Below are 15,407 nucleotides of genomic sequence, written 5' to 3'. Positions count from 1 at the left end.
CTTTTTATAAATACTTTTACATAAACTTAAATTTCTTAACCTCATATTTGAGACGTTCATTCTCTTCATACAATATCATGTCATCCCTATCCATGGGAACTGGTAAGCAGAATGAAGAATCTAATAGAGATTTCAACTGTTTATTATTCTATCGAAGGATTCATTCTCTTGTGTAAGACTCTTGAACAATTCACTAAACTACAACAATTTATTCTTTAACTTTTCAACCTCATGGTTTCTAGCTTGTAGCCGCTAGGAAAAAGCAACTATAGAGGAGTAGCGAGTCCTGAGACTCACCAAATCGTAGATAGCATTGAAGTCTGACTTATTTGCAAAATTATTATTCTTTTGCTGCAACATGGCACCAATGGTAGCTGTAGAAATGACAGGAGATTGAGGTGTAGAATACCTCATGGATGAATCTAGAGGAATGTTAGAAAAATGAGCCATTGAGAAAAGAATTGAAAGCTTAAAGCGAGAATGTTAAAAGAATGCATATGAGTTATAGAGATGAGAAGAAAATTTGATGCGGATTGGATGAATTTTAAAACTGATTTTATAGAGATAGCATAAAGAACAAGACAAGCGATCATCCAAGTCAAGGAGTAATGCGATTTCTTTTTGGTATCCAATGGATGAAAATGATCATTGTTTTAACAACATCAGGTGATTTTTAAAATCCCCAGCCACACTTGTCGGGTTACGAGCAGCTCTAATTTTTCAACTATCTATAGTTTTTTACTAACACACCATTTTTCTTCAATCCATTTATTTGCTGCGGATCTTTTTTAATGATGCCAAAAGGGGGAGAAATTTTAGACTAGAACATTGACATTCTCTAAATTGCTAAACTTGTTATATATGCTTGAAATTGTATTTATACTTTTACTTGAAAAACTAATACACATTTTCAAGGAGTGCTTAAGTATTAATATAGGCTTCTAGTTCTGCCAAGTATTTGTCATCATTAAAAAGGGGGAGATTGTTGAACCTAAGGTTTCAAGTTTCGTGTAATTATATATATACACATTGATTTTGATGATAACCAATGAATTCAAAGAATAAAAGAGTCTCAAGCTCAAGTTGTCTACATAATAGAGTCAAGCACATCAAGGAACCAAGCATGAGCAAGAAGAGAATAACTTCACATTAAATCTCATATAGTAATGTTATAAATTTCTTAAAAATTTAAAATTATGATTAAGACTCAAAATTAATATTTTATCATAAAACATTAAAATATATTTTTCACATGTGCATGAATATTTTGAAAATTAAATTTGAAAATTTTGAAAGATGTTTGATTGTCATCTTTCACATGTGCATGACATGATTAAAGGTTTGAATTTTGAAAATATTAAAAATGATTGATTGTCATATTTTACATATGGATGCTTTATTTGAATATTTTCGAAAGTGATTGATGCTCTTTTTGACTTATGTAGAAAGTAGATGATTTTGTTCGAAAATATTAAAGATGATTAATTATCATCTTTTACATGTGCATGCTTTATTTAAATATTTTTAAAAGTGATTGATGCTCTTTTTGACTTATACAAAAGATAAATGAATTTGTTTGAAAAATTTGAAAAGTAAAATGTACTCCTTTTTTCATATGCGAAAAGTAAAAAGATTAGGTTTGAAACTTTTGAAAAGTGAATGATGTTGTTTTTGACATGTGAATCTTTTTAAATTTGAATATAAAGTCTCATATGACTATAAATAGATAATTTAAGAACTCCACATTTACAACACTAAGATTATACAACATTCATTCAAAACTTTCATTCTCTTTTCTCTAAGCATTGGGCCTTACTTGTTCATTTTGAGAGAGATATAGTTTGCGCTGCATTGTTCTTATTTCACTCATTGAAGAGTGTTCTCTGATAACCTACCCACTATCAGCTCTTGTATCAGTAAAAGGGTGTGTATAACTCTTGTGCGTGTAGAAAGTGTTCTACACAGGGAATAGTTGAATCACCAAGTGTAAGGTGATTGCAAGTATAGAGGATGTTCTACACAGATTTTTTGTAGCGATGTTGTTCAAAGGTGTAATAGTTTTCTATCTCCACCTGAAGGAGGTTGAATAGTGAATTTGGAGATCCTCAATGGGTAGAATGAGGCGAGGACGTAAGCAGTGAGGCCGAACCTCGTTAACATACTGAGTTTGCTTCTCTCTTACCCTTACTTTTTATACTTATTGCTACTTCGTATTTTATTTATTTTATATTGTATATTTCATTTATAATTGTTAATTTTTTAAATATAACCCAATTCACTCCTATCTTATATTAGTCATATGGGCAACAGTTATCTTTTTTGTTATGTGCACATTTATTTTCCTTTATGTTTTTATACGATCTAGTAGTTGTTGATGTATTATTCCCCACCTGTCATCCATTTTTGAAGAGTTGGAATATTGGGTTCCCCCCAGCCATCGTCATAATATAACCAAAAAGCGAACAAATTGAACTAATAAATAAGCATATTGCAAATAAATATAATTTGGTTTAGATATATATAAATATATATATTTATATATATAGAGGATAGGAGCAATATGCAAAGTACGTTTATCTAGTTGGGTGAAATAGTTATTTTAGAAAAATAATATGTTTTTCATAAAAAATGATCATAATCTATAATTTAATGCATAGGAAAAAAAATGTAAATTCTAGCAAATATTTTGGGATAACAATAGTTAAGTGGAGTATAATAATCACATGTTTGCATAGATTAGAAAACAAAAAATTAGTTTAAAATCATTTTAGTAACTTTTCAGTACAATTCATGGGTCTTAGGAGAGGGAGAGAAACATAGATTGACATGAAAACAAGCCAATCAAGAACTCCTCTATCTAATAAAATTCACATCTATGCAACTACATGTTATTTTGTTCCTTATATGATCAAAAGAATATCTCTCTCAAAATCAAACACGCATTGTCCCCTCATTGATTTAAATTTATGATCAATTTAGCCTCATCCCCAAAACCAGTGGATCAGTTCAACCATGTCATCCCAAATCCAGCATAAGAAACTCAGTTAAACATACACACATAAGCCAACTGCACAACAAAATGGTGGAAGATAAACTAGAACCACGGACAAGATTACTTGAAGAGTTCCATATTCAACCAGTCCCTGCAATAAAAAGTTTATCACACAGAACATTCTCAATTAGTAACAATATCTCATACAGAACAGTCTAAATTAGTAACTGCATAACTATTGAAATTGGAGGAAGAAGAGAGAAGAAAGACATGGCCGTTAGTGCTTACTTGCTGATGTCATCAAGGTGGTCATCAAAATCTACAATATCCTAACTGAAATTTGGCGTGAGATCCTAACTTCTCTGAAAGATTGAGTATTATATGTCATAAACAATATCTATGATGAGTTTTGGGAAATACAATGATAATAACACTATTCATTGCCCGATCTTGGTTGGTTATGATGGCTTTGGATGCTCGATCATTCAAACAATACAACCACATTCGAAACAATCACACAAAAGTATGTGTCCTCGCTTGAAAGCAATCTTGCCCCTATTAATATGGATTGCCCATGATCATTAACACCAAAGAAAGGAGCAAAAGACATCCAATATCTATTTGTTAGGTACATTGTATTGAAGGTTACAACGTCTTTGAAATACTCACAGGCTGCTTGACTCCGAGCATCATCCCAAAACACATTCCACCACCTTCCCTCATCATCCACATCTATGTTAGAAAAAGAACCATCATTCTAATCTCTCATTCTTTTGAAATACTGATTAAGTGCTTTGGCACCTCCTTTACCCAACATTAAATGTCTAGCTTTGTCAATGAAATTCTGACAATCTTTCTCTTGAAATTGGAGATTCTCAAAATCCCCCGCATCAATGAGAAAAGAATAAAAATTCTTGTTCATTCGTATACCGGCTCGATCATTCAGGTCGATGATCCTTTGACTGTATTCATTTAGATGCTTGTGAGGCTGCAAGAGTCTTATCTTCTTGTGGCTCACAATTAAGTGGTTGTGCACATTTTCAACAGTGGTGAAAACCCACTTGTCATTCTTACTCAACGTTGCATTTACTCTTACCTTACAATCTGTTCTAGTTGTTGGCTATAGTTTCGAGATATTACTATTTTTAGGTTGGTACTTTTCGCCACTGGCACAGCCAACGGTCACGTACACATGCCTCCCATCATCATCTCTCCTAGTCCTCTAGGTCCGTATACCAAAACCCTGTTGCTTGGTATATTACTTATAGTAGGGTGTAAGCTCTTTTACACCGTCAAATTCCATATCGGATCTTACTGTTTCAACTCATACGTCATCATCCTGGACAACAGTGGTACCCTCTAAATCTTCATTTATGTCAAAGACCATTTCTAAAAATGGAAACATATGGATGGATTATCATCAACACAATATTACAGTCATTATAATCAAGGAAACAAAACTGTAATACCATCGGCGTCATGAAAGCTTTCATTAGTCATCCTTGATGTACTTCCAAGATTTTGTAAAAATTTTGCAGCAGTTGGCATAGTTGATGTCGGTCTTCCGGATTACACGGCGGAGGGTAGGGCATATAAGATGGCATCTGCTCAAACAAGCACGTTGTTAAACAAAATGGAATGACACTAAATAAATTAACATGTTGTTAATTTCTGGAATTTAAAATTTCAAATAAATATACCTGAAATGAATAATCAAATAGGATAAAGTCTACCAGATTACTTGGTGAAGGGTAAGGCATATTTACATAAAAAACATGCTGCAATTATGCAATCAGTTAGATTCATGAGCACGTTAAACAAACTTTATTAAAAAAATAAAAGACATCAACTGACTCACTAAAAAATGAATAGCACAAATACTATCCCAAGTCCAGGAAGATGTCATGTAATAATTAGGAATAAAATTCCTAAATTGTCTTATCGGGAAAAGTTGTTTATGTAACGCCCTAGTCCCGAAGGGGTCGGAGAGTTAACTCTTATAACTTGAAAACATCTCCAATAACACAACCATATATAATCCAAGGACTCCAAAATAAAAAATTTATTTATTCAAACCAAGTGTACTTGTTCTTCCATCAAGATACCGAAGTAAAAACTCAATAAAATAAATTAAAGTCTCCTCCAACACCATAAATATCCATAACTCAAACATCAAAATGACATAAATGATAAATCTATCAAATAAAACTCCCCAATAACTACTTGTACCCTCTAGCACTTATTCTTCAACGATCATCGAATATTGTTAACAGTTCCTACTCTTGGCTCCTAGCTGAAACATCAAAATTATCTGAAAAATATTATGGAGATAAGGAGTGAGTTATCAACAACTCAATAAGCAAAGAACATATACTAATGTGCAAACATAAGCTTTTATAGAGTTTATAATACAGAACAAAACATTTACCCCCAGAATACTAAAATTAGAGCACTTGCTTTCAGAATACAAAACACGTATCAAAATATCAGAGCGAAACTTTCAGAAACAATCTTATTAAAAATAATCCTTTGGCATAGCATAAATGATGATGATGATCATCATCATATCAGAACATCAAAATAGAACATCATATCAGAACCGAGTCCATGTATAACCCTCGTGGTAGGGTTGTGCATCTGCGGATGACCAGACAGAACTTAATCACTCTATCACCAAGGTGTGCACTCAAACAGAGACCACTACTATAAACTGTGGTAGGGCCATACCCACTATTCTAACCCGTGGTTGGGCCGTATCCACTATAATTACCCGTGGTTGGGCCGTATCCACTATTATAAGTAGTGGTTGGGCTGTACCTACTATTATAACCCGTGGTTGGGCCGTACCTACTATTATAACCTGAAGTAGGGCCATATCTGAATAGAGTGGAAGCAGAATCAAATTCATAATCAGAAAGTCATGCCAAAGGTTTTTCAGCTTACACATCGTATCAGAATAAAATACTGAGTAGCTTCAGATCATTTTATATATTTAACAAAATAAAATCAAGGTATCTTCATCTTAACCACAACAAAACTTTAACAATCTCATTTTCACTCTTTTTACAAAGTTCATAAACAATATGCGAAAATAAGCTCATATTTACACTAGTCATAACAAAATACTTTCTCCTTCATATAGAGTTCACGAATAATACCAAAACAAATAATTGAGGTTGTTTTTCACAATTCTTTTCGAAAACAAAATATGCATATTTTAAAAGTCAACCTCGCTTTATTTTCTTTTTATGCAAAGTCTAGTATAAGAATCCCACTTACCTGAACTTCTTAGTATTTCAGAAATTCCTTACAACAGTGCTAAATGAATAGTCAATCGTCACCTATAAAATTCATGTAACTTGAATAAACCTTCAATTAAAAAGTTACTTCATAATTATACCTGAAATACCTATTTTAATACCTCAAAAACCTAAAATTTTTCTTAACTCTAAAATACCATACTTTCTAAATTCATCAGTGCCCACTTAATAACTCTGACTAAAACATTAAATTCTAACTTATTTCCTAGCATAATCGAACTAAAAAATTTAATACTAGATAATTTAATTACCAAAATATTTTAAATTAAACAACAACTTTTCTTTAATAAACCAGATCATATCTAAGGTGTTTTAAAAAATAAAATTACATCATTAACGTTACTTTTGAAAGAAATCTTTACCTAATAACACTTTAAATTATTTAAAGATTTCTGTAAACATATATATATATATATATATATATATATATAAAATCCACTAATACATATAAAAAGTTGAAAGAGACAATAACACCGTACGTAACTCAAAGGGTAAAAAAGAAAATGTAAGTTCATCTCAAATAATATAAGCTTAACCAACTTCACGGTAAGCTTCAGCAGAAACATTTGTTATTTGAAAACAAGCTCATAGTGTGAAGCAAAGACTTGCGTGCGGTTTGCAAAAACTTACCCAAACGAGACTAACCAGCGGCTGAAGTTCCAGGCGGCCTTTTCGTGCGTGGGTGGAGTGAGAGGAAGAACAACCGATTGATGAGCAGTGCTCGGCGGTACTTTCTGTGCAGTTGGAGACGACGTGAAGGTGATGAAGACGACGCTAGGCTTCCGACGTGAAAGGTCTGAAAGCACAACAGATGCTCTGTTTTAATTGGCAAAAACAGAGGTTTGGTGTGCACGTGTTGGTTGGTTTTTCTGGGGTTGGGTGTGATGTCGTGCGTGGAGTTGGACAGTGGGCTTAGTGCAATTGAAGAATTCAGGTTGGGCTTCCGTCATATGGAGTAAAACTCGGCACTTGAGTATTCCGTTCGGGGCAGTTGCTGAGCAATGGAGTAGAGTTTCCGTACGTGGAGTTTCAAAGCTTGAAGTTTCTTCCCTAGGAGAGACGTGTATGGGTAGTGGACGGAGAAGGCAACCCTAGAGATGGAAAGGTGAGACACGTGCACAGGCGTGAGACGTGCATGGAGTAGATTCTAATATTTGGTTCTACGGCTTAATTTTGGGCGGGGCTTTTTCCTTAGAATTTTTTTTTTTTTTGATAAGAAGGTGTACTTTTTATTCATCAAACTCAAACATTACAAATATTATAAATTTGAATCAACTCAAATAGCTTGGGAGATACAATCTGAAATTGAGTTCCACCAAATACATATATCATCTAAATTCCATGCAAAACGAACCAAAGCATGAGCAACTCCATTTGCTTTCCTTCCCTTATGATGAAGGGACCAAGTTGGATAACTTTGAAGCATATTCTTAATTTCTTTAATCAATCCACCCCATAATATAGTGGAATACCCTTCCTTATTCAACTTTTGAACTGCTAACAAAAAATCAGACTCCATTCTAAGTGCTGTAATTCCAAGGGACACACATAATTGCAAACCCCTTAAAATTGTAAGGAATTCAATCTCCAAAGAATTAACTATAGCAGGTTTAGATTTACTTGCTGCAAATATTACATTCCCTTCATTGTCACGAAGCATAGCACCAACACCAGTCTTACATTGATCATTGACCTTAGAAATTAGAATATCGTTTCAACCTCTCAAAATATTATAACCACTAAAATTTCCTGAATCAATAAAATGTTTCACCTGATCTAAAATATTTAAAGATTTAAATCTACTCGACAAGTCCAAAAAAATTTATTCGATATCCGTCGAAATAAAAATTTGGCTTGCAATCTAATTCAACAATACTCGCAAATCTCAAGTGGGGTTTTCATTCATATAAAGCCAAAAATATTTTTAGAAAAAGGTTGGGTACTGGACCCAGGTGTTACAGTTTAAATTCAAACTCGTATAAAATGGTGAAACGTTTTACAAACAAAAGTGATGGTATGTATAATGAATGGAAGAGTGCAACAGAAATAAAAAGGGCACTAGTCATAAACTAAATTTATATTTTTAGATTTTTTTAGTGTTGAAATGGAATGTCAAAAACTAACAAATTGAAATTAACAATTAAAGAACTCAACTACGCTAAACAATTTTAATTAATCTGAAAATTAAATAATAAAACTGAATTTATTTAAATCCTAATTAACTTTTAATCAATATAAAATGTAATTGCAATGCATATTTAATGGAAGCTTAAAGAAACAAGAAAAATAACTAACATAAAATAAAATAAATAGCAAATAAAATGCCCAAACTTTTAAGCCAAAAATATCAAGAATACACCATAAATTTCAAATTGAAATTAAATAAAAAGTAAGAAATGAAAAGAGCAAGTTAAATGAATGGAGCTGGAGATTGAAAAAAGTAGAGGAGATTGAACTGTAGCAGCAATTAGACCTCTTAAGAAGCTCTTCAACGGCACTACATGAATGCCCAAGAGAAATTGTGTGTCCGGCGTTGAAAAATGCCCCATAGAAATAAAAGTACTGTGCTGAAAATGCCCAGAGAATAAAATGTATCCGTCCAATTGCTATGCGGCGTGAATGAATTGGAAAACGAAAAACCCTTGTTTTTAATTTCTGTTTTGTGCGGCATGTATCAATCCTAGAGTATATATGCCTGTGGCGCTAGCTCAATATGAACAGAAGCAAATCAATCTCCTCCTGCGGCATGAAAATGCCTAATAAAATAAAATGTTGCCGTGTAATCCCAAGTCAAAGTCCAATACCAATAAAATCCTTCTTTCAAGCTGCGGCATGCAAAAGCCCAAAAAGCCATTCTTTCCAATTCATGTTTTGTGCTGTGTGTGAAATTGTACGAAAAGAAGCCTTCCTATCTGTGCCGTGTGTGAAGACCAAAAAGCAAGTCTCTATTTTCCCATTTAGGTCCGTGCGGCGTGTCACTTTTATTAACACTAACTTCTATTTCTTTTGACCACTACACATAAAGATAAATAAAATAAAATAAAAAAAATAAATTATATTAAAAAAAGTATTGTGCATGTAAAGAAAATTTGCTCAATTAAATCATAAATTTAAAAATTAAGTATAAACCATGCTATTAACCAATTTAAATTATAACTTAGATTTATTTATCTTAATATTTTTTTTTATATAAAATTGATAATAATGTAATAAAATAAATAAAATATATTGATTCTAAATGTATAAAATATACAATATTTTAACTCAATTATCAATATTAAAAAGATGCTACAATTATGCAATTAGTTAGATCCATGAATACGTCAAACAAATTTTATTAAAAAATAAAAGACATCAACCTAGCTACTCACTTGCAAGATTAAAATGTCACCACCTAGATTTTTCTAGAGAATTCCATAACTGTCTAGAGTCTCCTAGTCCTTTGTAGATTACTCTTGAATCTTGTAAAATGTTGTAAAATTGTATGGAGTATTCTAGAATGGTGTAGAACCTATTAGGGAAGGGCCTTATAGATAATTCTAGAGTAGTGATCTAGAAAGTTCTTTACCCTTGGATTGGTGACAAGTGTCACAATCCTAACCATTCTTTGTACCAAGAGTCCCTATAAATAGAGGGAGTCTCATTTGCGTAAATCACCAAGCAATAAGAGTAAACAAGTTCTCTAGATCTTCTCTCTCTACTTTCTCACTCTAGATTTGTTCTCTTTTGTCTTAAGTCATTTGGAAGGCTTACTTAGGAGTTTTGTGGGGACAAAACCTCCTAAGGCCGCACGGGACGAGTGAAGAAATTCTAAGTTTGTGACAGTTGGTATCAAAGCTGCCAGGTTAGGATGGCGGATCCAAGTGAGATCACTATGGAACACCAGGAGCCACGAAAGAGCAAGAGGTCGAAGGATTCAATCTCATCATGGAGTCTCGTCTTGATGGCATAGAGAAGGTCATGACCAAGATATTGGCCAAGATTGAAGAATGGGATCAGTCTCACAAGGAGGTGAGCACCCTTGACAACACTGTGACGAGGATGAAGGTGGCGGTAACAGATGTCAAGGATCGATTTGACATCGTGTAGCAAAGTTTGGAAGAGCTTGGATTGGAGGGAAAATCTGAATCGCTCAAAAAGTCTATTCTCAGTGTCATCAACCCCACCATCAAGGCACAACATGTTGAGAATGTTGCATTCCAAGACCGGGTCTTGAGGGAGCTAACAAAACTCCAAGAGCAAATGGAGGAATACCGCGTCAGTCTGGAGAAGACCAATGCGGATTGGGCCATGTGCAAGCGGGCAGTGGCCAACGGAGGCGCCATTGGAGCTGGAATGATGGCGAATACCCCAAAATCAAAAGAGTTCGACGGCAAGCGGGATGCGAAAGAACTAGACAACTACATGTGGCACATGGAGCGCTACTTTGAAGCTTTGAACATGCAAGATGAGCATGTCAAGGTACGTACTGCCTCTCTTTACCTTACTAATCTTGCTGGTACTTGGTGGCGTCGTAAGCATAGTGAGATAAAGAAGGATATTTGCACCATTGACTCTTGAGAAGAGTTCAAGCGTGAACTCAAGAGGCAATTCTATCTTGAGAATGTGGCTATCAATGCACGGAAGAGAATGAAGGAGTTGAAGCACACCTCTTCTATCTACAACTATGTCGAGGAATTCTCTGCCCTCATGCTTCAAATCACAAACATGAGTGAAGAAGATCTCCTCTTCAACTTCATCGATGGTCTCAAGTCTTGGGTAGCTCAAGAACTCAAGCGTCGTGGGGTCAACGGCATCTCCACCACCCTGACAGTGGCAGAAACCTTAGAAGAATTTGAGTATCATAAGAGTAACAACTCTTCAAAGCCCAAGTCTTCAAAGGATAATCACAGTAAAGGTGAGGGAGCGAAGGGGTTCAAGCCCCCACAGTACAAAGACCGAGGAGAAAAGCCTTCAACATCAAAGGAGGGCAAGAAAGACCACTCCAAAGATAAGAAGCCAAATGATGCTTACTTCCTTTGTGACGGACCACATTGGGCTAGAGATTGTCCTAAGAGGAAGGCCCTCAACGCCATGTTGGAAGAAAAGGAAGTTCAAGAAAAGTCACACCTGGGGTGTCTACAACTTCTCAACTCAATCAAGGCAAGCACGAAGCCAACCACTAAGGATGGATCTTTGATGTTTGTAGAAGTACTCATCAATGGGAAGAAGAGTCATGCCATGGTCGACTCAGGAGCTTCTCACAACTTCATCAAGAAGGAAGAGGCCGCACGGCTAGGGATTCCTCTCAAGAAGGGTCAAGGATGGTTGAAGATCGTAAATTCCGAAGCCAAACCCCTTGATAGTGTAGCTCACGGGGTGGAGCTACAACTTGGCACTTGGAAAGGTACGGTGGATTTCTCAATCGCTCCTATGGATGACTTCAACATCGTGTTGGGGATGGAATTCTTGAGATAGTTCAATGTAGTGTCTCTTCCCCACTACAACTCAGTGTATATCTTAGAGGATGGTCCATGCATGATACCCACCGTGTCCAAGCCAAACACCACCCAGCTTCTATCTGCCATGCAATTCAAGAAAGGATGAAAGGAGGGCGAGCTGTCTTACTTGGCTTATATGGAGGAAGATCAAGCAAAGATTTCCTCCCCTCCACCCAAGGAAATCCAAAAGGTCCTTAGGGACTATGGGATGTCAGGCCTCCAGAGTTGCCCAAGCAACTACCACCTAGGAGAGAGGTGTACCATCAGATCGAGTTAGAACTTGGTGCCAAACCACCCGCCAAAGCACCTTATCGCATACCTCCAGAGCTTGAAGAACTAAGGAGGCAACTTAAGGAGCTACTTGATGCCAGATTCATCCAACCCTCTAAGGCACCATATGGGGCACCCGTGTTGTTCCAAAAGAAACATGATGGGTCTTTGCGGCTGTGCATCGACTATCGGGCTCTAAATAAGGTAACCATAAAAAACAAGTACCCCATTCCTTTGATTACTGATTTGTTTGATCAATTGGGCCATGCGAAGTACTTCTCTAAGCTTGATTTAAGATCGGGGTATTATCAAGTGAGGATTGCGGAAGGAGATGAACCAAAGACAACTTGTGTAACTCGCTATGGGGCATACGAGTTCCTAGTGATGCCATTTGGCCTCACAAATGCTCCAGCCACCTTCTGCACACTCATGAACAAGATCTTCCACCCCAATCTTCACCAATTTGTGGTGGTCTATCTAGATGATATCGTCATCTATAGTTCTACCCTTGAGGAACATGTGAAGCATTTAAGGGTTGTTTTCCGTGTCTTAAGGGAAAACCAACTCTATGTCAAGAAGGAGAAGTGCTCATTTGCACTAACCGAAGTCCATTTCCTTGGCCATAAGATTCAAGGTGGAAAACTCAGCATGGAAGAGGGAAAAGTTGAGGCCATTAAGAAGTGGGATCCTCCCACTAAGGTTACCGAGCTACGATCCTTCCTTGGGCTTGTCAGGAAGCCTTTGATGATCTGAAGACAGCCGTCACGGAGGAACCGGTCTTGGCCCTACCAGATTGTACCAAGCCTTTTGAGATACAATCAGATGCATCAGATTTTGCCATAGGGGGAGTTCTCATGCAAGAGGGACATCCCATTGCATATGAGAGTCGCAAACTCAATGAGACTGAAAGGCGATACACCGTGCAAGAGAAGGAGATGACGACCATCATTCACTGCCTTAGAGTTTGGCGACACTATTTGCTTAGCTCCCGTTTTGTGGTCAAGACAGATAATATTGCCACTAGTTACTTTCAAAGTCAGAAGAAATTGAGTCCGAAACAAGCTAGGTGGCAAGACTTCTTGGCAGAATTTGACTTTGTCTTGGAGTATAAACCTGGGAAGGCCAATCTTGTTGCTGACGCACTAAGTAGGAAGGGCGAACTTTCTGCTATCACTCAAGCTCAAGGGGAGCTACTTGATATAATCCGTGAAGGCATGGAGCATGATCTCTTAGCCAAGAATTTGGTAAACATGGCTAAGGAAGGGAAAACTAAGAGATTTTGGGTAGAGGACGGTCTTCTCTACACCATAAGGTGGCGAATCTATGTTCCAAAATGGAGAAACCTATGGAGGAACCTTATCAAGAAGTGCCATGATTCCTTGTGGGCTGGACATCCGGGCCAACGACGTACTCGAGCTTTGCTGGAAGCTTCCTACTATTGGCCTCAATTGAGAGATGAGGTGGAACTCTATGTGAAGACTTGTCTTGTGTGTCAACAAGATAAGGTGGAGAATCAGAGTCCTGCAGGATTATTAGAACCACTACCCATTCCCTCTCATCCATGGGAAAGCGTGAGCATAGATTTTATAGTGGCTCTACCTAAATCCGAGGGTTGTGGTACTATCATTGTGGTGGTAGACCGATTCTCCCAGTATGCCACCTTCATAGCGGCCCCTAAGGATTGCTCAGCTGAAGAAACTGTAAAATTATTCTTCAAGCATGTGGTGAAGTATTAGGGCTTACCACAAAGCATCATTAGTGATCGGGACCCTCGCTTCACAGGAAAGTTCTGGTCAAGACTATTCAAACTTATGGGATCTGCCCTACATTTCTCTACCAGCTTTCATCCTCAGTTAGATGGGCAAACTGAGAGGGTGAATGCTTTGTTGGAGTTATACTTGAGGCACTTTGTAAGTGCCAACCAATCCGATTGGGCTAAGTTATTGGATGTAGCTAAATTCTCCTATAATTTACAAAGGAGTGAATCCACAAACAAAAGCCCATTTGAGATTGTAATGGGGCAACAACCACTCACTTCCCAGTCATTGGAGACAAGTTATGTGGGGAATTGTCCAACAGCCTACAAGATTGCTAAATCTTGGAACGAACAATTGGATGTGACCCGCTCCTACTTAGACAAAGCAAGCAAGAAATGAAGAAGTGGGTTGATTAGAAAAGGAGACACGTGGAATATCGTATAGGCGACTTGGTGTTAGTAAAGATCTTGTCAAGCCAACACAAGTTTACAAGGAAGCTACACAAGGGGCTTGTATGAAGTTACGAGGGACTATTCCCAATCATCAAGAAAATAAGCAAGGTCTCCTACAAGCTAGACTTACCCTCCAAGTTCAAGCTTCATCCAGTCTTCCATGTCAGCTGTTTGAAGCCTTACCATGGTGATGAAGAGGAGCCAACACGAGGAGAGTCTAAGTGCGCACCCTTGGGCATAACTACCACTTTTGACAAAGAAGTAAAAGAAATCTTGGCGGAACGTGTCATCAAGCGAAAGAGTCATAAGCCACACCAAGAATACTTGATCAAGTGGAAGGGATTGCCCGAAAGTGAGACAACTTGGGAACCAAAGGAGTCATTGTGGTAGTTTGAAGATCACATCCGAAGGTTCCATGAAGACACCGTGTCGAGGACGTTGCGAAGCTAGGTGGGGGAGAATGTCACCACCTAGATTTTTTTGGAGAATTCCATAACCGTCTAGAGTCTCCTAGTCCTTTGTAGATTACTCTTGAATCTTGTAGAATGTTGTAGAATTGTATGGAGTATTCTAGAATGGTGTAGAACCTCTTAGGGAAGGGCCTTATAGACAATTCTAGAGTAGTGATCTAGAAAGTTCTTTACCCTTGGATTGGTAACAAGTGTCACAATCCTAACCATTCTTTGTATCAAGAGTCCATATAAATAGAGGGAGTCTCATTTGTGTAAATCACCAAGCAAGACTTTATGGTGAATATTTATGAAGCTCTCTCTTCGAGACTTGCCTTTCAACACAATATGTAGCTCATGACAATCCCAGCTAGGTACAGGTTTCACTTTGGAGTTTTTCAAAGAGCTGCTCAAAGACAGAATAAAATGATAAGAATGAACTAATGTTTTTTTTTAATTATTATTTTATTATTTTTTTAACATATATAACTTCGCAGATTCATAAAAAATAAACTAAATCCATGAGCTTAATTTCCTTAAAATGACATCATATGAATGATAATTATTTTCTTTTTTAAATCCGTCCTTGTATTTTAGCAGAGCACACAAAACCAGAAAAGATGAGATAACAAGAAAGTGCCTTTACTTATAGTTGGTGGTGATAATTTACTATGGTCTATACATAAA

The 15,407-nt window shown here is 36.6% G+C and overlaps 1 protein-coding gene and 1 long non-coding RNA gene across 6 annotated transcripts; one reads left to right on the top strand and one right to left on the bottom strand.

The window, feature by feature from the left end:
- Positions 1-2,736: 2,736 nt before the first annotated feature.
- LOC122309354 lies at positions 2,737-7,558 on the bottom strand. 5 transcript variants are annotated; one of them, XR_006242414.1, is made up of 5 exons: positions 6,943-7,558; positions 4,693-6,333; positions 4,462-4,596; positions 3,281-4,381; positions 2,737-3,143 (listed from the first exon to the last, which is right to left on the bottom strand). It is a non-coding gene; the product is annotated as an uncharacterized LOC122309354 (long non-coding RNA). The 5 variants fall into 5 exon arrangements; XR_006242413.1 differs by having other exon boundaries at positions 3,281-3,354; XR_006242415.1 differs by having other exon boundaries at positions 3,281-4,596; positions 4,693-4,770; positions 5,222-6,333.
- A 2,681-nt stretch (positions 7,559-10,239) lies between these two features.
- LOC122310191 lies at positions 10,240-14,218 on the top strand. Its single transcript, XM_043124069.1, has 7 exons — positions 10,240-10,323; positions 10,402-10,684; positions 10,877-11,698; positions 12,016-12,413; positions 12,797-13,306; positions 13,568-13,791; positions 13,903-14,218. The coding sequence occupies exons 1-7, from the start codon at positions 10,240-10,242 to the stop codon at positions 14,216-14,218; spliced, it is 2,637 nt and encodes an 878-aa protein (XP_042980003.1).
- Positions 14,219-15,407: the final 1,189 nt, after the last annotated feature.

Source organism: Carya illinoinensis, chromosome 5 (assembly GCF_018687715.1).
Source record: "Carya illinoinensis cultivar Pawnee chromosome 5, C.illinoinensisPawnee_v1, whole genome shotgun sequence".
In the NCBI taxonomy this organism is placed as follows: domain Eukaryota; kingdom Viridiplantae; phylum Streptophyta; class Magnoliopsida; order Fagales; family Juglandaceae; genus Carya; species Carya illinoinensis.
Note: the sequence above shows the minus strand (reverse complement) of the source record. Positions and strands in the feature narration are given on the sequence as shown.

Bases quoted from the DNA above. Each gene is read 5' to 3' on its own strand.
- LOC122310191 (XM_043124069.1), top strand. From the start codon at position 10,240: ATGGAGTCTCGTCTTGATGGCATAGAGAAGGTCATGACCAAGATATTG. The intron at 10,324-10,401 runs GTGAGCACCCTT...GACATCGTGTAG, and splicing joins GGGATCAGTCTCACAAGGAG to CAAAGTTTGGAAGAGCTTGG. The intron at 12,414-12,796 runs GTAACTCGCTAT...TGGGCTTGTCAG, and splicing joins ATGAACCAAAGACAACTTGT to GAAGCCTTTGATGATCTGAA.